This window comes from Phyllostomus discolor, chromosome 12 (genome assembly GCF_004126475.2).
Source record: "Phyllostomus discolor isolate MPI-MPIP mPhyDis1 chromosome 12, mPhyDis1.pri.v3, whole genome shotgun sequence".
In the NCBI taxonomy this organism is placed as follows: domain Eukaryota; kingdom Metazoa; phylum Chordata; class Mammalia; order Chiroptera; family Phyllostomidae; genus Phyllostomus; species Phyllostomus discolor.
In genome coordinates this window covers 31,119,755-31,145,794 of record NC_040914.2, presented here as the reverse complement: position 1 = coordinate 31,145,794, position 26,040 = coordinate 31,119,755, and the positions used below count along the sequence as shown (strand labels likewise).

Here is a 26,040-nt window from a genome sequence, read left to right as displayed (position 1 = left end):
CCCGGAGCAGGAGGAACAGAGAACAGCAGCACTGACAATGTCTGGGGACACACGGAAGCGCCATTTCAGAATTCTGCCAAGTTTGATACTGAAGAAGGGTCTTTCCTGGCTCAGTGTAACATTGTAACCATGCATGGAAACACCCCGCCCCCCACCCCCGGAAACACAGTGTCAATGCGGACAGGCCGTCACCCACACTCTGGACATGGGAGTCGAGACAGCCAAGTAAGTTCAGCGTGCAAATGACTGAACCCGACAGCCCCAGGAGTGTCCCAGCCGATGTCCCAGGCTCACGTGGGCCAGGGACAGAGGGGCGGAAAGGACACAGGCAGTACTCGATCTGCCTGGGGCAGGTGCAGGAGACAGCATTTCACTCCCAGCCCCGCTGCCCGACCGCCCAGCTCAGGGTTGGCCCACTCAGAGGGAGAGGGGGGAGGGGACAGGCAGGAGCAGGGGCGCAGGGGGACAAGAACCTGTGTGCTGGAGGGTCCCACAGCGCGCCGGGGCACTTTAATGTCGAAGCCACTTTTGGGGTCCTTCTCGCCCCGGAGGGCTGGGTCGTTGAAGGGCTCGTGGCCCGTCTCCCAGTCGCACACGGTCTTCCTGATGGCCTGCAGGACACTAGAGAGCAGGGCATACGGCGCTGACATCATTGGGACACTGACGGTCACGGCCTCTCCCCACCTGACACGGCTGTCACACGGAAACTCCCCCAGGAGCAGGGAGAGCAGGGTGGGGAGGGGAGACAAAGTGCTGGACCAGTTCACCAGGAAATTTAAAAAAATAAGTTGTTCTACCCTGGCTGGTGTGGCTCAGTGAGCTGTGTGCCAGCTTGCCAACCAAAAGGTCCCAGATTCCATTCTTAGGGCACAAGCCTGGGTTTTTGGGCCAGGTCCCCAGTAGGGGGCACAAGAGAGGCAACCACACATTGTTGCTTCTCTCCCTCTCTTTCTCTCTCCCTTTCTCTCTCTGTAAAAATAAATAAAACCTTGAAAAAAAAACAGGTTGTCCTCTTGGGGACACCACCAGCCCCAGAAGATCTGACAGGGTTGCAATTTGCATCCATTAGCTCAGAAGTGAAGTTTTATTTTCTGAACACTGAGTCATGCCTAGAGCGGCAGGAGCACAGCTCACACACACCCACTCCAAGAGCTGACTCACAACCTCCCAGCAGCTGAACGCCGTTTCCTAACAGGAACTCATATGGCGCATGTTGCCCCGCCCCCGCCAGGGCTCCACAGCAGATACGCCACGGGCGCCTCACTCACAGCAGACGCACTGACGCGCCCATCCTGATCACCTCACAGGGAGGGTGCCAGATGACAAGAGAGTTATTTCAGTTACCCGGACTACCCTGCACACTGCCACATCATGAGCGTCCCGTTTTGGAATGCAGGAGCACTTTATTAACGTTAAACCCCACACCACACCAGGGGACTAATATGCCAATTATGAAGCAACACAATAAAATCAATACACTTGAGAACCCTGTGAGCTCCATCTGACAAAGGTATCTCTAAAAGACAACTGTAGCCCAGGGCAGAGGTGTGGTGTGGTGTGGCTCAGTGGAGTGAGCACCAGCCTGCAAACCAAAGGGCTGCAGGTTCGATGCCCAGTTGGGGCACATGCCTGGATTGCCAGCCAGGTCCCCAGTATGGGGCGTATGAGAAGCAACCACACATTGATGTTTCTCTCCCTCTCCTCTCTTTCTCCCTCCCTTCCTCTTTCTCTAAAAATAAATAAATAAAATCTTTTAAAAAGCTGGCCGTGGCAAAACTAGCTCAGGACTACCATAGGCTCTCAGCAATGTCCTGTAGTTTCTGACCAGTTTGTAGGACAGGACAAGGGGGAGGAAGCAAAAATATTCAAAGTGTCACACCGAGATGGCAGATGGGATGCTGGGCTGCGTATCCCCACAGGCCCAGCCAGCAGAGTCCTCAGACAGATTCTGAGACACCCACCCCGGCCCTGAGATGTACACACCGTGGTCCCTGCATCTCCACACTGCGTGGACACCGTGCCATAGATTTACAGTAGGTTGTTCAGAGTAATAATTGGACCCCTCCCTTACACTTAGATGAAATTTACCAAATGGTGTCTGGAGGCTGGCATTAAACGAAATGAACATATTGGGTTGGCCAAAAAGTTCGTTTGTTTTTTTCTGTAACATAATGATACTGAAGATGGACGAAAATATACAACATATTTGGCATTGTGCCTTATTATTTCAAGAAAGGTAAAAATGCAACTGAAATGCAAAAAAAAAAATATTTTGCAGTATTTGGAGAAGGTGCTGTCAAAAGTGGTCTGTGAAGTTTTGTGCTGGAGATTTCTCACTGGATGATGCTCCGCAGGTCAGATATACCAGTTAAAGTTGATAGCAATTAAATCAAGAATAATCAACGTTCTATACCATGCAGCATGAGATAGCCAGCATACTCAAAATATCCAAATCAATCAAGTTATTGGTGAACATGAAAAATGTGTCTTTTATTTTACAGAAAACACTAACCAGGTTTTTTGGCCAACCCCATGGTTATGAAAATGCCGATCCCTAGCCCTTGAAACCCACCGGATACTTCCATCTCAGACTCGGAGCGCAGGGAGGGGAGGGGAGGGGTGCTGACCTCTGAATGACGTTCTTCTTCTTCTTGATGGCTTGCCGGAGCGGCTCGCGGAGTGTGACCTGGGCAAAGTCCTGCAAGGCGGCATAGACGGTGTGCCGGATGGCGTGGTTGAACACACTCTCCATCCTGCCCATCAGCACCTGCAGGCCCTTGATCATGGCGATCACCTGTGGGAGACACACGGCTCGTGGGGGCGTGACGGGAGGTGGCCCCGCCCCCTGCCCCAGCCTCCAGCCCAAACGGCTGCCACCCTGCAGCTGCCGGTGCACCTGCTCAGATTTGTCTGGTGAATCGGTATTGTTTTCTTAAGTAGAAGAGAAATTTCTATTTTAAAGAAAGCAAATTCTCCAATTCAAATCCAAGCTGAATTCAAATTTCACCCCAATCTGAAGGAAAGTGAAATACATCAGAACTTATGGGGTATAGAAAAAGGTCGCTGAAAGGTCAATTTTGAGATTTAGAAGCATACATTAGAAAACGAAAAAAAAGCCTGAAAATAGTAATAATCTAATATTTACCAAATTTTCTTTAATCCTCTGCTGAGGATATGTTTACTGATTTTAGAGAAAGAGGAAAGGAAGGTAAGGGGAAGAGAGAGAGAGAGAGAGAGAAACATTGACAATGAAAAATGCTGATGGGCTGCCTTCTGTACATGCCCCAACCAGGCATTGAACCCACAAACTTTTGGTGTACAAGATGATGCTCCAACCAACTGAACCACCCAGCCAGGGCTAATATTAACGCAAATTTATAAAAAGAAAAATTAAATAAACCTCCCAAAAGTAGAGGGAAATAGCCCTCGCTGATGTGGCTCAGTGGATTGAGTGCTGGCCTGCAAACCAAAGGGTCGCCAGTTCAATTCCCAGTCAGGGCACATTCCTGGGTTGCAGGTGAGGTCCCCAGTAGGGGGCATGAGAGAGGCAACCACATATTGATGTTTCTCTCCCTCTTTTTCTCCCTTTCCCTCTCTAAAAATAAATAAAATCTTTTAAAAAAATCTATGAAAAGATTCTAATATTTACATGAAAATACAAAGGACAAGAATATCTGAGGAGCTCTTACAGACAAAAAGATTTGCTTTTGTTAAAGGCTTTATTCATTTATTTATTTTTAGAGAGAGGGGATTTGCCTTTGAATCTGTTGCCTCTCCCATTCCCCCTACTGGGGACCTGGTCCGCAACTCAGGCATGTGCCCTGACTGGGAATCGAACCTGCGGCCCTTTGGTTTGCAGGCCGGCACTCAATCCAATGAGCCACACCAGCCAGGGCGGAAGAGCCCTTAAAAAGGGCAGGAAAAGTACAACCACCAATAAAAGGAAGCTGGCAGTGAAATGAAGGGCCTGCTGCCCAGCATTAGAGCAGAGCAGGGGACTGGGCTCAGATGCCCGGGCTGCTTCTGTCCCCAGTGTCCCAGCTCCCAGGTGCCTGATCCGCCCCAGAGGAGTTATCAGCAGAGACCAGGAACCCGTAGCCTGTTTTATTGTTTGGACAACTGTGACAGATGCGGAGGGCTGCCCCGCACAGAAGCAGTGACAAGAAACAGGCAGTTTTATTCGAGTCTTTGCTTCTGCCTTGGAAAGGGGAGACGGCGTCCAGCCAGAGTCCCAGGAGGGAGAGAGAGCAGACCGAGCTCACCTCCACCAGGGCGAACTTCTCTTCGCTGGTATAGTTGTAGCGTGTGGCCCGCTCGTACTCCTCGGCATTGTCGGGGCAATCCTTGTTGGAGTACTTGTCCGTGGGGTGCACGAGCTTCCAGGAATACTGGGGTGGGCAGGAGAGGGGAGACACACGGCTGACTGTAAAACGCTGAACCCGCTGGCTGCATGCGAGGTGACCAGACAGACGGGAGCGGAGGAACATCGACCAACGGGCCAGGTACGGAAGGTTGCCAGTGCGGAGAGCCCCGGGGCCGAAGACAACTGTAAGGTGGGACCTCACCCCCAGGGTGATTTTTCCTCCCCTAGGACATCGCTGGTCATGTAGCTTTAGATCCCCTGTCACTAGACACGGCGGGGGGGGGGGGGGGGGACCCTTGAGAGGCGAGCGAGGGGGCTGAAGAGCAGCCTCATCTGACTCCCGCACAAGCCCGTGCGCGACCACTCCCCACGGCATTCGGCCCTCGGGACCAAGAGGTTCTGACCCGCATCCAGCGATCGCAGGAACAAAGCCTCGTGTCTGCTGCCCACAGAGACAGTTCTGGTCAACCTGGAGGTGCCATTTAGGCCTCAGCGAGTTTCAGCCTCAGGCCCAGAAAAGCCACGAGGCGCCACGGCTGATGTCAAGAACAGCCGAGATGACTGACGACCCCCTGCCCTGCCGCCGACCAATCAGTGGGGACCCGACCCCGAGCAAATACACCTGGAAAGCTGATGAAGGTTCGAGGGGGATCCTCCCCTGAGGCTTCCCCTATAACCCCTGTGGTTGGAAAACATAAAACCCCTTAAGACAACAGCTACAGGGCGCGCATGCGCTCTGTGCCCCCCTTACCGCGCTTTCCCTATTCCTTTCCTGACCCCTTTTCTTGACCTTTCTTTCTCCCAAGCTCCAAGGGCCCTTCTTTCTTCACCTCTACAACTTTTCTTCTAGCTTCTGTGAGTTTCTAAATAAACTTTCACTTGTATTTGAGTTCCCTGGCTCTGAATTCTCCCCCATCCAAACTCAAGAACTGAGGTTTCTCAGCTGAGGTCTAACACCTGGTGCTGTTGGCCATTAAAGGTTCTGACGGGCTGGACACAGGCAAAGCCACTAAAACACGGGTGGCAAACACAAGGCCCTCAGGCCGAAGCCAGCCCTCCGTCTTGTTTTATCCAGGCCAGCTCCTCGTTTCTACCAGCAGCGGCACCAAGTTCCTTGCCCCTAGCTAAGGAGTAGTTACATCTATATGGTCCTAACATTACATTTGGCCCTTTGGAGGCAACTATAAGGCTGATGTGGCGCCCGGTGAAAATGGTTTGACGCCCCTGTGCTAAAAGGTCTGCCTTCTACTATTTGCTGTATCTGAAAATCTCACACACACACACACACACACACACACAGAAACTATCTCCATAAAACCAGTCTGGCCATGGGAGTGCAGGTTTAAGAAATATATCAGAGATATGAGAAAGATATCAGGGAAAATGGCCTGAGTATTTTGTGTGGAATATCTAAAACTCTAAGCATCTCATCACCATTTAGAAAGAGGATTTGCCTTTCAAATGATCATGTCCTCATTCAATATCAAATTTGTCTGAGGAAAATAAACAAAAAAAGTCACCCATGACTTACAGGAATGCAAATCTTTATGTGGCATCAGAAACTATTAGACAAAGGCCACACAAAAGAAACTGATGGCTGCAATTCCAGAGAAAATACTCTTTAAAGAAATGCAAATTTTCCCTGGCTGGTGTGGCTCAGTGGATTGAGTGCCGGCCTGTGAACCCAAGGGTTGCTGGTTCGATTCCCAGTCATGACACATGCCTGGGTTGCTGGCTAGGTCCCCAGTAGGGGGCGCATGAGATGAAACCACACATCGATGTTTCCCTCTCTCCCCCTTTCTCTAAAAATAAATAAACAAAATCTTTAAAAAAAATGTGAATTCAAAATCATCATAACGGTACAAATTTAATTCTATTACTGTTTTAACAGATGCAGCCATTTAGTTGTTAACACACATAAATGAAATGCAAGTCGAGTCGTCTTCCATTTAAACTGATACCTAACCTTATTTCTAGAGCCCAAAATAAAAAGCCAATTTGTTTGTGATCCGAAGGTTGAAGTTAATGCAGCAAAAATATCATTTAATCAATTTCTTGAGGAGTTTGGGTAGAAAAACACTTGTAACCAACTGGGGGCAGGGGAGGGGATCTGTTTCTCCGCGCCCTGCAGTCAGTGTCCCCTCTCCCCAGCAGGTGCCTACCACTTCCATCACGTGCGCGCTCCACTGCGACAGCAGCTGCAGGCCCTGCAGAGCCAGGTCAAAGAGCTTCCGGTACTCAGCATCCGTCTTCTGAGCCTCCTGGCGGCCCGAACCCGTGACAACCTAGAGAACCGCAGGAGCATCAGGAAGTCAGCCCATATCCAGAAAAACCAGCCCTGTGTTTGTCCCGGACCCACCCAACTCAGTCTAGGAGCCCACCCCAAAGGTACTGTCCCCCAAAACGTGCAATGATGGGGCACACGAGCCTTCCCCACAGCAGAAGGCGGTGGCCGTGTCCAAGCGCAGACAGCACAGATTGAAACGCTTCCTCTCTGAAGGCCTCCGGCCAACAGCTCCTGCCACATTAACTACCACGCTAATTACCTTGTGATTCTGCTGGAGCCCTGAGCAGCCCCCGAGTCAGGGAAGAGGTGGGGAAATAGGCAGGAAGTAATGACTCAGAGCAGCAGCAGATTGAGAAACATTCCGCTTTTCCTGGGAGCCCTTCTGGGGCTGGGATGGCTGTGGTTCCAGCCCCCACTGCCTCACCCAGCCTCCCTTCCCATTATAGAAGACTCCTGACTCGGAGCTCTCAAAACAGAGTTGAGAAGTGGTTCCCCCACCTTCTCAAGCTGGGCCTTCTCGACCAATGAAGCTTCCTTCCCTGCGGCAAAATTTGATCTAGTGAATACTGGCCTTTCTCTGGAAGCGTCAAGCACAAGATGTGGCAGGCCATGCTGTCAGTGTAGGTAGCTGGGTATTAATGAAGGAAGGGAACAAAGGGAATTGGACATTACATATTGGGCTGGCCAAAAAGTTCGTGTAGTTTTCTTCTGATCCGTGGCTCTAGTAGTGCTTGGTTGTCTCTAAGGTCATTTGGAACAATTTTGTCAGCTTGGATTGTGACAGCTGTCCTATCAGCGTGCATTTAAAAAAACTTATCAAAATTGGTGAATTTTTGTGCAGCCACTTTAGTATTGAAGAGGGAAGAAAACCTATTTTCAGTGTACTATGCTCTACTATCTCAAGAAAGGTAGAAACACAACTGAAACGCATAAAAGGATTTTTGCAGTGCATGGAGAAGGTGCTGTCACGGATCGAATGTGTCAAAAGTGGTTTACAAAGTTTCTTGGTAACGCTGACATTTCGGCCAAACAATTCTTTGCCCTGGGGCTGTCTTATGCATTGGGAGATGCTTAGCTGCACCCCTGCAGTGCCACTACCTACGAGCAGCCAATAGCAGGAGAGAGCTGACATACTCCAAATGTCCAAATCAAGAAAGTTATTGGTGACAATGAAAACTGTGTCTTTTATTTAATGGAAAAAACTAAGCGGACTTTTTGGCCAACTCAATATAATAAACTGGGAGCTGAGCCAGACAAGAAGCCCGTTTGCTAGGGCGCTGCAGCACCCACAGGCTCCCCAAGGGCCGCCTGCATCCTCTCTCCGCAGCACCTACTCCTCTGAGAAGGATCACCCCAGGTCAATATCCTGAGTTAATGAGGGACGGTTAAAACAATAAATAGGAAATTCCTCTGCCAGGCACAGGCCCTGGAGAAGCCGAGGTGGTGCAGAGGGACGGCCTTTTACTATGAGGCATGCGCAGCAGGAGCAAGGTGGCGCCTATAAGGGGCGGGGCCTAGCCTGGGAGAGGGATCGGATTGGATAAGGGACACCGAACACCAGAAAATCTAAGAAAATGGATTGGTTAAGGGGAGGATCCCAGGCAAGCCTGCGCCAAGGGTTGGGAAGTTGCTTGGTTAGTTTGAAAGAGCTCCTGGTCCTTCCCAAGCCTGAGACAATAGAACCAGAGCTTAAAAAAGGCAACCCCCCACGTTTCTCTTTCTCGCCCCCACCCCCGCCCTCCCCCTCTCTCTAAGAAACACTCCGCCCTCGTTCACACCTTCGCCCTGGACATCAGACATGCAGACCTAGCAGCCAGCAGGGCGGCAGCCACGTGGGCTCCCAGCGGGGACGCCAAGTGTGAGCCAGGGTACAGTGACACCGCGCCCCCAAATCACAGCCGGGAATAGAGGCTTCGCTAGCAGGACCGGGATGAGGGCTGAACTAGACTACGCTTTGACATGGACGGAACCAACGGCGCAGAATTCCTGGGCCCTGGCCTTTCTTCTGTGCTTGATGTACACAAGGCCGGACTTCTTTCGCACTGGACAGAGACCAACCACGTGTGGACAGCCCTCCGTGTTTGCTCCTGCCTCAATAAACCTTCCACTATACTTCAACCCCCCCCATGCGTGGTCCCCGAAATACTTTTCTTGCGACGTCACAAGGGCCCCGTGTCTACACTGGCTCAGGGTTAAGAGAGGCATGTGCACAGCACGCTTCCACTCAGTGAATCACGGAAAACGCGCACGTCACATGTACTTACTTATATCAAATAAGGAAAACTTAGATTTAAGAATGGTGAGCAGCAGGGAGGGGAAGGGCAGGTAGACTTCCCTGAATATCTCTCCTTCCACATATCTGACTGTGGAGCCACACATGCAGTTTATATATCACAACATAAAACGAGGCCGGGGGAAAACCCAAGCCCTAAAACTCAAGAGCACAAGAACACCGGGAACAGAGCTCGGTAGCAAACGGGCATCGCGGCTCACAAAGGATGCAGGAGTGAGCGCCTGACGCCAAGCTGCCAGCGCGCCATTGCAAAGGCTCCCAGCCTGAATAAGCACACAGGGGCCATACAGCCAGAGAGCCAGGTCGCCCCGTGCTCTGTTTCCTGTGAGAACAGACTGCTTGATCTACATAATATACATAAGGGACCTCCTCCACAGCCCTGCTTTTCCCACACATGCTGGTCTACACTCTTTTTCTTGATAAATGTTTTATTTATTTATTTTTAGGGAGAGGGGAAGGGAGGGAGAAAGAGAGGGAGAGAAACATCAATCTGTGGCTGCCTCTCAAACACCCCCTACCAGAGACCTGGCCAGCAATCCAAGCATGTGCCCTGACTGGGAATTGAACTGACAATCCTTCAGTCAGCAGGCTGGTGCTCAATCCACTGAGCCACACAAGCCAGGGCAACGAACGTATTTTGCCATGCATAATGCACTCCTCTGTATTAATGCACACTCACGTTTGTGCACAATAAACACAACATTCTTTTATCCTTGGTGTATAATCATTATACTCGTGTATAATGTGCATCCTTATTTTTCCTCAAAAATTTGGACAAAAAGTGTGCATTATACATGGCAAAATAGGGTGATCCCCGCTCTTAGGTTGGAAATTCACTGATAAACAGCGAACCTGCAAAACCCTATGCCTCCACTGCCCCCTCCTGGCCCTCCCTCCACCTGTGGCCTCACTAGGTGGCCACAGGTGTGCCAGGCGCACTGTAGGACTATGAGTAATCAACCTTGTTGGTTCAAAGCTCCCTGGTGGTTGCATCCGAGGTACACCCTGCAGGTGTAACTGGATCTGTGAAGACTGGGCCCCATCCAACATAGGCCCCGCTGAGAAGTGACCAGCCAGGGCCTCGGGCCAGGTGAGTGTCCCACAGGCCCCACTTAATGCACACAAAGCAAAGCACTGCAGGTGACTTTGCCAGACAATGAAGTCTCACCCCCAGAGGGAGAAACCTAGGGACAAAATGAACTGTAAGATATACCTTAAACACTCTCCAGGAAGAGATGGCCAAGCACGATTTCCGCATTTTGGTGACTAAGTTCAGCCCGTCTGGTCAACTTGGCCAGGCTGAATATGCTTTGGCCAATGCAGCTGGAGGAGCCCCTTCAGCAGGAATTAAAGCTGCCAATGGTGCCCTGGACGGGTGGCTCCATTGGTTGGAGCATCATCTTGTACACTAAAAGGTCGCAGATTCGATTCTTGGTCAGGGCACAGACCTAGGTTGTGGATTTGATCCCCATTTGGGGTGTATACATGGAGGCAGCCAACTGACGTTTCTCCCTCACGCTGATGTCGCTCTCTCTCTGTATCTCTCAAATCAGTAAACATATTGTTAACATAGCCTTTGGTGAGGATTGAAAAGAAACTCAGGCCTGTGTGTGACCCCCAAGTCTCTAGGTCCCTCCTGATGATTCACAGCACCCACACCACTGACCTCACCGCATCCCCTCGGCTCCTCCATGCCATACCCGCCCCCTGTACCCCCCCACAGGCTCGGAGCCACACCGGGCAGGTGGGGATGCCCAGGATGACCTCCCACCGACCCAGAGGCTCCTGCACACCCCCTGCCTCCAGACATCCTCTCTCTCCACCCCATTAAGCAGGGGGCTAGACCAGGAAATGCCGCTTCACTCATGATCTCTCCTCGGTCCTCTTTCTGGGGCTCTATTATGCTTTTCTGAAAGAAACGATGCAGATAAAGCTCACTGCACTGCCCTGTCCAGTGTAACGTGTGCCATAGAAGATCTGGCACTAATCTCTGTTTCTCGAAGCAACCGAAGTCAGCGTTTGGGGACAGAGAGCAGAGGGGACTGCGGGGCCCTGTGGGGGGGGCGGGCTCCGACCTCGCTGTTGCTGTAGCGCGCCAGCTCGGAGATGAAGCGCATGTGGTCGTCCCGGATCTGGATCATCTGCTCGCAGATGTTGTACTGGGGGCTGCTGCCGGAAGACGTGCACGTCCACCTGCAGGGAGGAGAACGTGTCACTGGGAGGCGCGCCTGCGCAGGGCTGCCACGCTGGCCAAGGACGCACTCAGGATGGCCCGCTACTGTCCCCAGGTCCTCGCGGGCTGGTGAGGCAGCAGAACCTCAGGGAGGAAGGAGCTGGCTTGGCCCCATAGCCCCCGATCGGGTTCTCTGTCCAACCTTCTAATTCTATCTTTGAAAAGTCCTTGCAATTTCTCCTTAATCACCAGCCTACTTCCTACTGGGATGTAAGTTACAGCACAGGTGGCAGAGTCAGTGATATTGTATGTAATAAGGGCACTGGGGGAAACACTTCTAAAGTTCATGACTGTCTAACCACTGTGGTGCACACCGGAAACTGATACAAAGTCAGATGGAATATCGACTGTAATTGAAAAAGAAAATGATCAACAACAAAAAAAATAACCATAACAAATGTTCTAAAAGGCTGAGAGCTGCTGCTGGATTAGGACTTTGAGCCACCCTAGCAGGGATGCATGGTTACATCACTGTGGGGCTGGTGGGGACAGATACTCCTTTATCACTCACACCGGAAAACAAGAAGCCACAGCAGACAGCAAGTCAGCCAGAGACTTGGAAACAAACCTTTCCTTAGTGGGAGAGTTGAAACTGACATTACCAGAAGTTAGAGGGTGTCAGTGTAACTACCTATGTGCACAATGCAACATATCAGCAGCAAACAGAAGTTAGTGGGGAAGGAGTTCATTAAGAATTAAAACTGCCAGAGGTATTGGGAGGAAAGGTCAGCCTTGGGGCTCAGAGGGCTGGTCCCTCCCTAACGCTGAGCTTGCTGTTTTTACCCAGCTGGTCCCCTCTGCCCAAAGCAGACAAATGCAGTGACCACTTTTTGAGATACTGTATGTTGCCATGTATAACACGCACTTTTTTGTCAAAATTTGTGAGGGAAAAATAAGGGGGCACATTATACATGGGCATAATAATCCCATGTATAATGTGCACAAAAATGTGAGTGTACATTATACATGGCAAAATACGGTAGTCTATGTCAAGCAGCATCCCTTTTGCTCTCTTTAACTTTTAAAGATTTTATTTATTTAGCTCTGGCTGGTTTGGTTCAGTGTATTGAGTACCAACTTGCAAACCAAAGGGTCACCTATTTGATTCCCAGTCAGGACACATGCCTGGGTTGCAGGCCAGGTCCCCAGTAGAGGGCGCTCAAGAGGCAACCACACATTGATGTTTCTCTCCCTCTCTTTCTCCCTCCCTTCCTTTCTCTCTAAAAATAAATAAATAAAATCTTTAAAAAAATAAAAAATTAGCCAGTAACTACTAAACATTGGAAATATGGCTGTTCTAAAGGAAATAGCATATTTTGTCATATATAATGCTCACTTTTTTGCCTATATCTTTGCAGGAAAAACAAGGATGCGCGTTACACATGGGCAGTACCTGAAATACTTTGTATTGGTTCACCTGTTCTATAATTAGTTGTCTCATAAAATTTCTTGTACCATAATATGTTCAAAAACAAATGCTACAATTTTCTTATAAAACATAAAACAAGCATCTAAATATAAATAAAAAATTGACTTAAAAATTTAAAACAGCCCTGGCTGGCATAGCTCAGTGGATTGAGCGCGGGCTGCGAACCAGGCATCACAGGTTCAATTCCCAGTCAGGGCACATGCCTAGGTTGCAGGCCACGGCTCCCGGCAACCGCACATTGATGTTTCTCTCTCTCTCTCTATCTCTCTCTCCCCTTCCCTTCCCTCTCTAAAAATAAATAAATAAAATCTTTAAAAAATGTTTTTAAACAAAAGATTTTTTACATGGGTGCGCATTATACACAGCAAAATGTGGTAAATTTTTAAGGAATTTAAACACAAACAGCCACACTTGGCAAGGGCTACTGTGTCAGGCATTCCGTTCCAGATGGCTGAGAATGTCCAGGTGACATCACGAGATACACCTGAAGTGTCACAAAACCACAGTGAGAACAATGCGGAACGTTCTAACTGGGTGGCCTGCTCTCCTACCGAGATTTGTTTTCCTCATAGTGGGCGCTGGTCTTGATGTATCTTGCCAGTTCTATTTGCATGTCCCCAAACAGCGGGACCACCTGGAGTTGCTGTATTCAACAAAGAAAAAAAAATGCGTCATCACGAATGTTTAGTCACCAAATGATTCATCCCAAGACAAGTGAATAATGCTCATCATTACCATGCATTCAATGCTATTTCTGCAAGTCATTTAGTGCAAAAAAGTTCTAAACAGCCCTGGCTGGTATTGTTCAGTGGATTGAGCACCGGCCTGAGAACGAAAAAGTTTCCAATTCAATTCCCTGTCAGGGGACGTGTCTGGGTTGCAGGCCCGTCCCCAGTAGCGGGTGCACGTGAGGCAACCACACATTGTTTCTCTCTATCCCTTCCCCACTCCTAAAAAATAAGTAAATAAAACCTTAAAAAAAAGTTGTAAACAGCTTCTACATTCACTTCAAGATCAAAATACAAGAACCAACATTCATAAAACTATTTCAAATATTAAAATTAAACTAACTCTGGGTAGATCCATGGTCATTCCTATATACTCGGAACAATTAGAAAATGAAAATTGAGAGCCCTGGCTGGTGTGTCTCAGTGGACTGAGCACTGGCTGCAAACCAAAGAGCTGTGGGTTCGATTCCCAGTCAGGGCACCTGCCTGGGTTGTGGGCAAGGTCCCAGTGAGAGGCAAGCACACACTGGTATTTCTCTCCCTCTTTTTCTCCTTCCCTTCCCCTCCCTCTAAAAATAAATAAATAAACCTTAAAAAAAAAGACACTGAAAAGGAGAGGCACCTAGGGGAATGCCTGTGTTTAAGAGCCACACCCCCAACCATGCCCATGTAGCATAGGGAAAAAAAAATCACCAAGAACTTTGAAGTGATGTTTCATAAAAGACAACACAAAGTGCTGGAGTATGAAAAGTCATCAGGAAAACATCAACTGAACCACAAGGAGATGCTAGTCTGTAAAATCATGACACACCCACCCTTCAGGACGCCCCACAAACGGAGACAGAGTCGAGCGACAGCGAGGATGTGGAGCAACGGGAGTGCTCGCTCCCGGCCAGCAGGAACGCGCATCAGCACAGCCACATGGGAGAATGCTTAGGCTGTGCCTACCACCCCTGAAACTCTTCGTGCCTGAGCCCCGACTGCCACCCCGGGGAAATGTCCAATAGAAATGCACGCAGATGCGAGATAAGTCAGCTCGGGACTATTCACAGCAGCCAGAGCCCTGAAATGACCTCATGCCCATGGGGACAGACGGGGACAAATATTAACACACTGTGGCAGGACCGCCTGATGGCCCGCAGCACCTCAGTGAACACCTACGGACCACGGCTTCGGGCTCCCAGAGGGATGTCTGTGACACGGGGAGGGAGCAGCCAGACACGCGCACACATGGCAGGATCCCCTTTATGCGTGATTCCCACCCACGAGGAACAGTGCTGGGGGCGGGGTGGGGGGCAGCGACTCTGCAAACAGAAGCAAGAGCCCCGCCCTGCCCTGCATCCCAGGACAGGTCAGGGTCACCACCCCCAAACTCAAACAGGGCACACGCATGAATCGAAATGTCGCTCACCTTGAAGAACTTGTCGATTTTGGACAAGTTGATCCTTTTCTTGGCGTCCAGTTTATAGATATTGCTGACGCTCCCGTCCATCAGGTACAGGCCGAACCCCATGACCTGTGAAAGAGCCAGATGGCCCAGAACAGTCAGGCCCGCCAGGTTCATTACCCATGAGCACATACAGGCTACAGTTCAGAACTCTGAAATGACAATTAACTCTTTTTTTCAAAAAGCAATTTTAAAATCTCCTCAGGAATAAATGCTATCCCTTCATATGAAGCTGTTCTTTCTTTTTATCCTCACCTGAGGACAGGCTATTGAGTTCTAGAGAGAGGGGAAGCGAAGGAGAAGAGAGAAAGAGCAAAAAACATCAACGCCAGTGAGAAACATGGATTTGGTTGCCTCTCCTATGTGCCCTGACCTTGGACTTAAGAACCCCTGTGTATGTGCCCTGACTGGGAATCGAACCCACAACCTTTCAGTTTACAGGATGATACTCCGACCAACTGTGCCACACTGGCCAGGCCTGAAGCTATTCTTTTATATGTGTCATTTCTTCTGGCTGTTTCAGTGTCCTCCCAGGCACACTGACCTCCTCACCTCTGGTTGATCACAGTGTAATAGTGAGTGTGGGTTTCCACATGCACCCATGGGCAGGGCTCCTGCACCCACCATCCCAGACTGCTGCGCTGGACAGCGCCCTGCAGCCCGACCCTCCGTGGGGCTGTTCAGCGGGGAGAGATCTCAGCTCTTGCAGGCAGAGCGTTTGGTGGGAGGGACGCCCAGCCCGTGTTGTCCAGGGTGCCCTCCGCACAGGGGAGACCAGAGGGAACACAGGAACCCCCTTCTCCTCCCAGTGAGAAATGCCACTGACAACCTTCCCGACTTGAACAGAGTAATAATGAAGAACAAGGTGTCCCCTACTGGTGTTGCTCAGTGGATTGAGCACCAGCCTGTGGACTGAAAGGTCACCGGTTCGATTCCCAGTCAGGGCACATGCCTGGTTTGCGGGCTGGGTCCCCAGTAGGAGGCGCATGAGAGGCAACCACACATTGATGTGTCTCTCCCTCTTTGTCTCCCTCCCTTTCCCCTCTCTAAAATAAATGAATAAAATCTTTAAAAATTTTTTCAAAGTCAAAGATGGTTCTTACTGAACGTGTATCACTGTCACACCGAAGTTGAAAAACCCTAAGTTGGACCACCTGTAACTCATTCCTAGGAATTCTAGGCTTCACAAGTCCACTCTGGTACAAGCTCTGCTATAAAAGACTGAACGAGCAAAGTCCTTGGCCCTGGACTTGTCACCCACGAACACCTGCTCGGGGGACGGGGGCTGGGGCCCACGGCACGGGGTGAAGTGCAAGACACACTCAGGGAACGTGTGGGGAGCCTGCGGTTGAGGCTGCCATACACACACAAGAGCGCATGCGTGTGCACACGCAAGCGTGAGAATAACACAAGGCTGACAACACGTACTTTGAGAAGCATGTGTTTCTCGCTGGGCGTCAGGTACATCCTGTTCTCGTAGTAATCCACACACAGATTCACGATATCGGCCAGGAGCTCTTCGTAGCCAGAAATCACTTCAAGCTGTTGCTGCAGAGACTGAAAGAGGGGGAGACCCAAGCCAGTGGCTGCTCTGGGTCCTCTGGCCCTGCCCCATTCCCCCCCAACCCACAGGGTGCCCAGCAGCCAGGTGGGGACAGCCGAGCCTTACCTTGGGTGATCTTGTTGTGGTTGGCCAGGAACATGGACAGATTCTGCGACTCCTGGATGGACTGCGGGTCTGCCATTTTCCGTAAAAACTGTGCGGCCCTTTGAAAGGAAAAAAAAAAAAAGGAAAAAGAATTGATCAACCAACGGGCTTCATGATTTTTTAAAAAAATGGGAAAATTGAGATCAAGTTTCTGTGGCTGTGGCCATCTGCAGAAATGTGGTCTCAGCAGCTGGTTTATGGTTTCAGCCTCCATGAACTTCTCCACCTGGGGCCCCAGGCTGGCCAGATCACAACCCCGTGGTCCAGGCATGGCAGTAGTGACACCGGCAGGCCTCTCAGCAGGGCCCCTGCATGCCAGCCTCTCCCCGGAGTTACCTGTTCCCAAGTCTGAGGACAGCCACCTCCCCAAAGCGTGGTGATGAAGACAGCCAGCAACACTGAGGTTCTGTGATAAGAACCCTCTGGGCTGCCTCACCTCCTGCAGGTCAGGGACTGGGTACAGTTCTGATATCAAAGGTCTGGGACAGAATCCTGGTTCTGCTACCAACACACAGTTCCATTTTGGACCAACCTCCGGAACCCTCTCTAGCCTCACTTACAACGTCTCTGGCAGACGACCCACCCCCAGGGCTCACAGGAGGACAGGAACATGCAGAACGGCCTGTCCACTGTGGTCCCACACCACCTCGGGGCCTGGGCCGAGCCTCTGAGGTCTTGCAATAAAGTGTGAGGTGGTGTGAGGATTCCACATGTCTAAGGCTGGTCCCCAAACATCTAGTGGAAGCTGCCACATAAGGTCGTGTCTGTGCAACTTCAAACCTTGGGGGTTTTATAGAAGAAAAATTCTCACAGCAAAGATTGGTAACCTCCCCTGTGCCTCCTCAGGAATAAACCCCAACGTCCACGCAGCAGTGATACCCATGCATGATCGACGGCTGAGCCATGAGATATAATGCAAAGTGTTGCAAGGCACTTGAAAATTTACTTATGGGGGATAGTGCGGGCCCTTCTATTCTTCTTCCTCCCTGGTGACTAGAATGCTGAAATGACAGCTGGAGTTCAAGCAACCACTTTGTGCCATGAGGCAACACATGGAGACTGCAGGAGTCCTGGGCCCTGAACACTGTGAAAACCCCCACATCAGCTTCAGGCCACCTACCTCAGGACTGTTCAGATCCCAGAATCTGAAATCTTATTTAAGCTAGTTATTTCTGAGGGTTTTTAAAAAAAATATGCATGGTTAAACTTCCTATTAATTACTATGGTAACATCCCTTTTTAAAGTGCTCACTTTATTGATTTGAGTACTTGCTGAGACTAAAGAAGGGATCAAAGATGCTGTTTTCTGTTTGCCTCAGGCCTTGCCATCACCATATGGGGGATCTTGGCATTGACCAACAGGACACAAATTAAACGTGTGTGGGAGTGTCAGTGTGGGTGGGCTGGGGGGAGGGGTGTTACTGTTTGGGAAGGGGAACCAAGAGGGGGGTCCCAAAGAGAGGTCACAGGAAGAGGCTGCTGCTGAAAGGGGTGAGGGGCGCCTGAGGGGTGGTGAAGACTCCAGGCAGCTCCTAGAAGGGTGCCCAGACAGCTTTCTGAAGAGTAGCCTCATCATTAAATTATCTTACAACCTAGACTTTGGAAGAGAAATGCTGTTTGCTAAGAGAAAAGAAAGCATTTGCTAAAATAAAAAAAAATTAAAAAAAAACCTTTTGAACTTAAAAACCACTGATGCCATGCACCTCTGACAAAGTCAGAAGGGCTGAGAAAGCTGCCTAAAATTGTGCAGCAAGCCCTGGCCAGCTAGCTCAGTTGTTAGAGCATCCTTCCACCAAGGTTGTTGTTACACCTGCTACACCAATGTTGTAGGTTCGATCCCCGGTCAAAGCACATAGAAGAATCAACCAATGAATGCATCAGTAAGTGGAATAACAAATCAGTGTTCCCCTCCCCCTTCCTCTCTCTCTAAAATCAATAAATTAAAAAAGTTGTTTTAAATCATGCAGCAAGTGCTCTGTGCATCCAGGAGCAGAAGTTGCTCTCCTGGTCAGATGGGTCCCACCTTCCACACCTCGAAAGCCCCCACACTCTGCCCACACTGTCAACAGACGGAACACCTCCACGCTTTCCTCCCCAAGCAGGGTAAACCGGTCAACTGCAAAGACTTGGCAGTTCTCCCGGTCAGAGAGAACTGGGTGACGCTGGGTGAATGGAATGGAATGCCTGTACTTACTCACACGAGTAAGGCTTAACATGTGGGTGATCTAGCTCCACGCCCACCTCATCCTTCAATCTCGGTTTCATGCCCCACCCCGTGTCAATTTCATTTTAAAAACACAGCAACAACTGCCTGATTTCCGATGTAACATATTCCAGCCTACTGAGACGTGAAGTAAAATCTCTTCCAATTTAATTTTACAGCTCCTACTCCTTGCCTGGCAAGAAGAGACATTCGTCAGCATCTCATTCTAGCCAATCATGCCTTCAGTTACCTGGTACAGCCCTTCTAAGGAAAGTCAGTCAGAAGACAGCAGGCTGCCCACCTGTCCTTTCCTGCCACCAACCACTCCACATGGAGTTCCAGAAACAAACAGCCACATCTCGCCTGCCTTTCCCAACTCTCCTCTCCACATTGGAAAAGAAAACCGCCCTGCAGGAAAGCGGGTCTGGGAAACCCAGAAGCTCAACGTGACCCTGGGACGGTCCACAGGGCCACCTCTGCCCACTGCTGTGGTGGTGTGCGCCTGCCAGGGACATCTGATCAGACAGTGACGAGCAGAGGCGACACTCTCAGGCTGCACAACCCACCTGCCCCTCACTGACAGTCAAACGTCCACGCAGTGACCACAGGGCTCAGCGAGCTGGGAATGGTCGGTCTTACGTGCTTCCATCTTCCCAAGGGTGCTGAGCGCTCAGCAAATACTGGAATGCAACACATACCTCTAAGAATGCATCACAGCACATGTCGCCTGCCAGCTGTCCCAAGAACACGAATCAAACAGATCTACACTGCCAACCAGTCGTAATGACGTCAGCACACCTGGGCTGCACACCCACTGTACGCAGGTACCACCGTGCGCTCTGTACCTCGGCGCAGGCGCAGGGCCAGGCTCACCTCTTGTAGGCGGAGTGGTCGTTCTTCACGCTGCACTTCATGTTCTTCAGCTCGTCCAGCACCGCGAACATGTTGATGAACTTGCCCAGTGTGATCAGGTAGGCTTCGGACACGAAGTCCTTCCTCCGCTCCGCGTGGCACAGGCGCCTCACCTCCCCGCAGAAACGCTCGATGGCGTTTCTCTGAGAAGAGAAAGAGGGGCAGAAGAGCCGCTGTGAGTGAAGGGCCAGCTCCCTGCCCAGCTTCGAGCACTGTATCCAGACTCACTCAGAGAGCACCCACCCCGGTGAGCGCATGCGTAGTGACGGCGCAGGGGGAGAGACGCCACACACCTTTGCTCTCTGACAAGCATTGTGAATTTTGTACTTCACCAACTATGCCCCTGAAGTAAACGAATGTTGTGATTATTCCTGTCAAGTTACAGGACAAAATGCTGCAATGGAATGCCTTTAAAGCAGATGTTTAGCTTTCAGAGGTGAAGTGGGGGGGTCCTCTTTTTTTTAATCCCCGCCAGAGGCTATGTTTATTGATTTTACTTATTTATTTTTAAAAGATTTTATTTATTTTTAGAGAGGGAAGGGAGGGAGAAAGAGAGAGTGAGAGAAACATCAATGTGCGGTTGCTGGGGGCCGTGGCCTGCAACCCAGGCATGTGCCCTGATGGGAACTGAACCTGCAATGCTTTGGTTTGCAGCCTGCGCTCAATCCACTGAGCTACGCCAGCCGGGGCGATTTTATTTTTTTAAAAGATTTTATTTATTTATTTTTAGAGAGACAGGAAGGGAAGGAGAAAAAGGGGGAGAGAAACATCAATGTGTGGTTCCCTCTCATGGGACCCCTACTGGAGACCTGGCCTGCAACCCAGGCATGTGCCCTAACTGGGAATCGAACCACCAATACTTTGGTTCCCAGGCCCATGCTCAATCCACTGAGCTACACCAGCCAGGGCTATTTATTGATTTCAAAGAGAGAGGAAGGGGGGGGGGGGGGGCGGGGGGGGGGGGGGAAAGAGGGAGAGGGGAGAGAGAGGAACATCAATTGGTTGTCTCCCCTCTGTGCCCTGACCCCAGATCGAACCCGCAACCTAGGTATATGTCTTGACTGCATCAGAACCTGTGAACTTTGGGTGTACGGTACAATGCTCCAACCAACTGAGCCACTCAGCCAGGGCTTGACAACTTTTAAGATAAAACAAAAAGTCATCTCCTAAGTTTTATCTTCTGCCGTTGCTAAGGGAATCTATATTAAAAAAGTCACACATTTCCAAAGCACACCTTTTAAAGCCAGCAAGCCCACTCCCTGCAGCCCCTGTACCTAACCCAGGGGCAGAGGGAGCCAAGGCCAGGGTGAGGACCACCCGAGCGAGTGGTCAGGGTGTGGTTGAGGAAAAAAAAAGCACCTGAAACAGCCAATGGATCGAAAGTGCAAACTGGCAGAAAGATAGACAAACATACGCGGAACTGAAAAGGCAGAGTTCATGTAGTAAACACAAACTCGCTCTGAAGCAGGGAAGTGAAGCACAACGTAAGTGTTTATTCTCAGAGGGCCCACAAGACTTCAAACTGTCGAAGGCTCAGTTCCCTTTGCCTCAGAAGCTGCTGTGTTTGCTTTAATTTACATGCGCTTGACGCACTGAGTTCACCGTGACGCACTGAGTTCATCGTGACGGGGACACAGTGGCAGCATCCTCCGCCTCCGCATTAACCCCCTAGGATGATTTCGCTGTCATTTACCTGGAAGTACATGAAATTCATCAGTTTCGTGACCTCTGGCTCCAGGACCTCCACGGTTTTCTCATAAATTTCCACTCTATTAGGCTGCTCGTTACATTTCACCTAGGAATACAGAAGCACATAAAGAGGCTTCAACCCAGCTGGAAGGGGGGGGGGGGATGCCATTAGAGCTGGGCCCCTGACTGCTGAGGGGTAGATGATTCAGTGATTCAGGGGATGGTGTGGGGCGTGGTCTGGCTGGGTGGAACTGCCGGTGGGATATGGGTGTGGTCTGGCTGGGCTGGGGGGGGGGGGGGTGCTGGTGAGGTAGGGGCGTGGCCTGGCTGTAGAGATAGGGGCGTGGTCTGACTGGTGAGAGAAAGACTGGGTCTGGCTAGACTAGTGGTGTGGGAGGTGGTCTGGCTGGGCTGGTGAAATAGGGGCGTGGTCTGGTTGGGTAGGCTGGTGAGATAGGGGCGTGGTCTGACTCGTGAGAGAAGAACTGGGTCTGACTGGGTTAGTGGTGTGGGAGGTGGTCTGGCCGAGCAGAGCGAGCTGGCGAGATAGGGGCGTGGTCTGGCTGGACGGGGGACGGAACCTTCCGTACCTGAGGGATGGCCCGAGAGCAGCTCCTCCAGGTGTACAGCATGACAGCATACTCTTGGCCCTCTTCCAGCATCTCATTCTGCAAGGGGGTACACAGGGCAAATTTAAGGCAAGAAGAGGAACAATCCTAATAGAGGAGATGACAAATTGCTAGAATCTAGAGGTATGAACCATCCTGCCTCTCCCTTTCAGGGACAAGCACCAGTACTGGGTAAGAGATGGCTGTTCAGCAGCTGGTGACGCCGTGATGCAAGCCTGTGGCCTGGATGACCACCCGAAACACTCCCAGGCCTAACTGTGGGCTGGAGAGCGGTGTCAGCGACATGCAGGCACCACTGTGCAGGGCCCACACAGACACTGGCCACAGCTGCCACATCTGAGCTCCACTTGGCCCCAAACAACCCCAGGGCAAGGCAGGCCCGAAGTTGGGGACACGGGGCAGGGGCGGGGCGGTGCAGCTCAGATGCACGCGGTCACCACACACCCCACCAGGCTACAGACATCGTTCTGCTCCGGAGGAAGCCCGGCGCGGCTCTGTGGTCCCCAGCTCGGGGAGGAAACGCTAAGCAGTGTCCCCGCAGCACTGGGTGTCCAGGACGGGCGTCCGTAAGACAGCCACCGTCCTTAAAAAACCACCTTGGTGTCTACTGCTTTTGCATTGTCTCCTTGGCTAAAAAATGGTAAAAAATGCACAAATATTCTTGAGAATGTCAATTACAACTTGATAACGCTTTTGAGATACTTCACACTGTTCACAACCTTTGATCCAGTAACTTCACTCCTATAAATTTAGCCAAAAGCAATAAACTATGTTCTTAGAAATTTGTTCATGACAGCATTTTTCATTGTAAGAAACAAGGGAAATTACAGAAACATGCAAAAACTGTTAAAACTGTGGACATTTGCAAACTATTCATGAAATCATGAAAATACATAATTATAACAACGTACTTCTTTTACCCAAGTGGCGCGCATGCGTACACATATGAGACAGGGGGAGAAAACGGGCTTCCTAAAAATGCAGACAAAGGTGTTCTCTGGGCCACAGACACGAAATTTGCAGAAACAGCATGTACTGTTTTATCATAAGAAAACCAAAAGCTTTAAAAAAAGGGGGGGCATTCCATTCACTCTTCTTTCCCCTGGGCGGGGAGGAGTTGGGTACCCTATGAGGATGACGCCAGGAGACACTTGGATGCGCCATTCCCCAGACGAAAACAAAGACACGCGAACGGAATTACCATGCTAGAATGGACGGTCGCCTGTTCGATGTATCTTGCGATCCCGGTGACAAACGCATTTCTGTCTTCAAAGTTAGTGTTGAAATTGGGCTGGAAGCAAGAGAAAGAGCATCAGGTGGAGGTCGGTGCGGCAGGCGGCCGGCCCCAAGGGCGCCCAGCACCCACCTGGTAGAGCAGCGACGACGGCGGGGGCTCGATGCAGGGCTGCTGGTCGGGCAGAGGCAGCTCCTCCAGCAGATCCACGTTGGACAGCGCATCCTCCAGTGTCACCTGGGCCGCCATCCTGGCCTAGAACCAAATACAAAGCCTCCTGTGCTTCGTGGAAGGGCAGGGGCGCCCTGAGAATCCTTCCAGGGGTGGGGGAGCGGGGCCACCACTAGCCCAACCTCTTCTGAGAGCACGGGGGACAGCGAGGGAGTCGTGGCCAGTCCCCAGGTTCTGGCGCGTCTCCCACGGCTCGCTGGCAAGGGAGTCGCCGTGCAGCTAGCTCTGCTGGCCTCAAGTCATCACAGGGGCAGGCACAGGGGCCGCCTCGCAGGGTTTCACTTCCTGCCACCCTTCCCACCTTGGGGCCACTGTCCCTAGAGAGCTCTCTGGAAGGGCCCGACACCCCTCCCAGGGCCGGAAGAGGGAACACCCTTTGACACCACAGCTGCCCCACGGAGGCCAGCACAACCTTGGAGGCGGCAACAGGGTTTTCCACATGCAGACGCTCCCTGGTCCCTTGGTGGTTCCTCCGCGTAGGGTTATACGCTAGGGACTCCAAAAGGCCGTGGGGACCACTAAGGTGAAGGTCGGGGCTGAGGTGACACAGGGAGGGGCTGTTAGCAGAGCGCCACTTCGAGGCTGCATGGAGAAGCGCAAACACGTTGGTGAATGTCACCTAAACACGCGTGCCAGCTCCGGGGGGACGGCCCAGCACACTCCAGCCTGCCTCCTGCTGAATGCTGCTCGGACCGGGGATAGGATGCAGGGAGTAGCGCTAACCCTGGACGGACGAGACGCACCAACTCGCCAAACAGCTGACTCCCGACAGGACATGTGAGGCAGTCCCCACCCCCCGTGAGCCACTCCGGGCCACAACCTGTGTTCTGAGAAGGAAAGAGCAGCAGCGGCCAGATACGAACACTGAATGGAAGAGGCACCCGCCACTCCTCCCAGCGCAGGGCCCCAGAGAAGCAGCACATGCAGAGGTTCACCGCCCCTTGAGCTCCCCAAAGATCTCGGGGTGCTGGCCAGAGAAGCGAACAGGGAACGCCCAACGCCAGAAAACCCTGGCGCAGTGCGGAGAGGAAGAAGCTCCGAAGAGCCAGCCCACAAACGTGGGGCCCACCCCCGTGCTGCACACGTGTGGACCAGGTCCTCTCAGTCCCCCAGTCCCTGTGGCCACAGCCAGGTCCCAGAGGGCAGTGGGAGGCACGCACAGGACACCCCGATGGCGCTGCGGAGGCTCCAAGAACAGAACCCACACCGTCGCAGCCCACAGGGGCAGGAGAGAACCATAGTGTAAACAAAACCAGGTCGTTTGCCCTTAAAATTAAAAACCAGCATTCTCCAAGATTTAAACAACACCCAGGGGCTCATATCATAATATCTCAGGTGGCCAGTCACCAGCCAGGTTCATCAGAGCACAAACAGCCAGGATGCCGCCACTTCAGCGGGCAAAGAACAGCAGGTAGGATGAGTGTAGCTCCTATGTTACAATTACACACCAAACTTTAAAGCAACTCGGTAAGAACGCTCAGACAACGATAAAACCCTCAAGCTGAAAGGAAAAATTGAAAGTGAGCCAAAGAAGGTATCTATATAAGCCCTGGCTGGTGTAGCTCAGGGGATTGAGCACGGGCTTCGAACCAAAGCATCGCAGGTTCGATTCCCAGTCAGGGCACATACCTGGACTGCAGGCCACGGCCCCCCCAGCAACCACACACTGATGTTTCTCTCTCTCTCTTTCTCCCTCCCTTTCCTCTCTAAAAATAAATAAATCTTTAAAAAAAAAAAAGAAGATATCTATATAAAAACCTGAGTGGAAATTTTAGAAACCTTGAAAAGCGCCTTGGCAAGTGGAAGGGGTAAACAGAGAGAAGGTGAATAAACAAGGCTGAGTCATTCACAGCCAGCTAATAAACTGCCAGGTCTTATCCTCCCTAACCAAGGTCAGAGGAGCGAATGGTTCCCCGTTCCAGACCACACTGGGGGAGACGGGGCCCGGTCCCTGTCCTTCTGCGGTGACATTCTTTAAGGTGACACTGACCCAAGAATAGCCCAGACCCTGCTATGGGCTCATTTGGATGAATCAGCAAAATAAAGGCTGCAGCTGCAAAGCGGATGGAAATTCTCTTGAGCTCCTCCCTGGAGACCACCCCTAAAATTTCGGTCTTTAGAAAACACATACAAACCCTGAAGACAAAGGCCCCAGTGTCCCCTGAGCACACCCCCACCTCTCCCCCACGTCGTTCCGCAGGCGTGTATCTTAGCTTTCTTTCTCCTGAACTTGAAGAGTCTCCAGGAGACTTGCAACCAGGGGAGCAGCGGGCAGTGGCAGCTCGTCCTGGGCTCACCCTCTGAGCCCGTCTCCAAGGGCCCACCTTTTGCGTAACTTTCAGTTACCCAAAAATTATTGCGCCCAAATAATTTTAGGACTGTATAAATGTAACTACTCCGTAACAGTTAAGGAGTTGAAATTGCATTCCGCCCTTTGAAGGCAACTGCAAGGCTGATGTGGCCCCTGGTGAAAATGAGTTTGACACCCTTGCCCTAGAGCAACCACAAAAGAAAAAAAAAAAACAAAAACAAAACAGAAACCCATAAAAGCCATATAGCCCTAACTGGTGTGGCTCAGTGGACTGAGCACCGGTCCACGAACGATAGGGTCGCCGGTTCGATTCCCACTCAGGGCACATGCCTGGGTTGGAGGCC

The 26,040-nt window shown here is 51.1% G+C and overlaps 1 protein-coding gene across 2 annotated transcripts in view; it reads right to left on the bottom strand.

The window, feature by feature from the left end:
• The window catches only part of CYFIP1 (cytoplasmic FMR1 interacting protein 1), a 92,607-nt gene that overhangs the window by 40,907 nt on the left and 25,660 nt on the right, over positions 1–26,040 (bottom strand). For both annotated transcript variants that reach the window (XM_036012742.1, XM_036012741.1), the window contains exons 2-15: positions 23,287–23,409; positions 23,122–23,211; positions 21,882–21,959; positions 21,296–21,397; positions 19,564–19,745; positions 16,454–16,547; positions 16,209–16,340; positions 14,745–14,849; positions 13,157–13,248; positions 11,019–11,136; positions 6,526–6,648; positions 4,263–4,388; positions 2,628–2,794; positions 474–621 (exon numbers count right to left, since the gene is read on the bottom strand). In XM_036012742.1, the coding sequence (XP_035868635.1) occupies positions 474–621; positions 2,628–2,794; positions 4,263–4,388; positions 6,526–6,648; positions 11,019–11,136; positions 13,157–13,248; positions 14,745–14,849; positions 16,209–16,340; positions 16,454–16,547; positions 19,564–19,745; positions 21,296–21,397; positions 21,882–21,959; positions 23,122–23,211; positions 23,287–23,403 (1,674 nt within the window). In that variant the 5' untranslated portion in view covers positions 23,404–23,409. The remainder of the gene's footprint in view (positions 1–473; positions 622–2,627; positions 2,795–4,262; positions 4,389–6,525; positions 6,649–11,018; positions 11,137–13,156; positions 13,249–14,744; positions 14,850–16,208; positions 16,341–16,453; positions 16,548–19,563; positions 19,746–21,295; positions 21,398–21,881; positions 21,960–23,121; positions 23,212–23,286; positions 23,410–26,040) is intronic.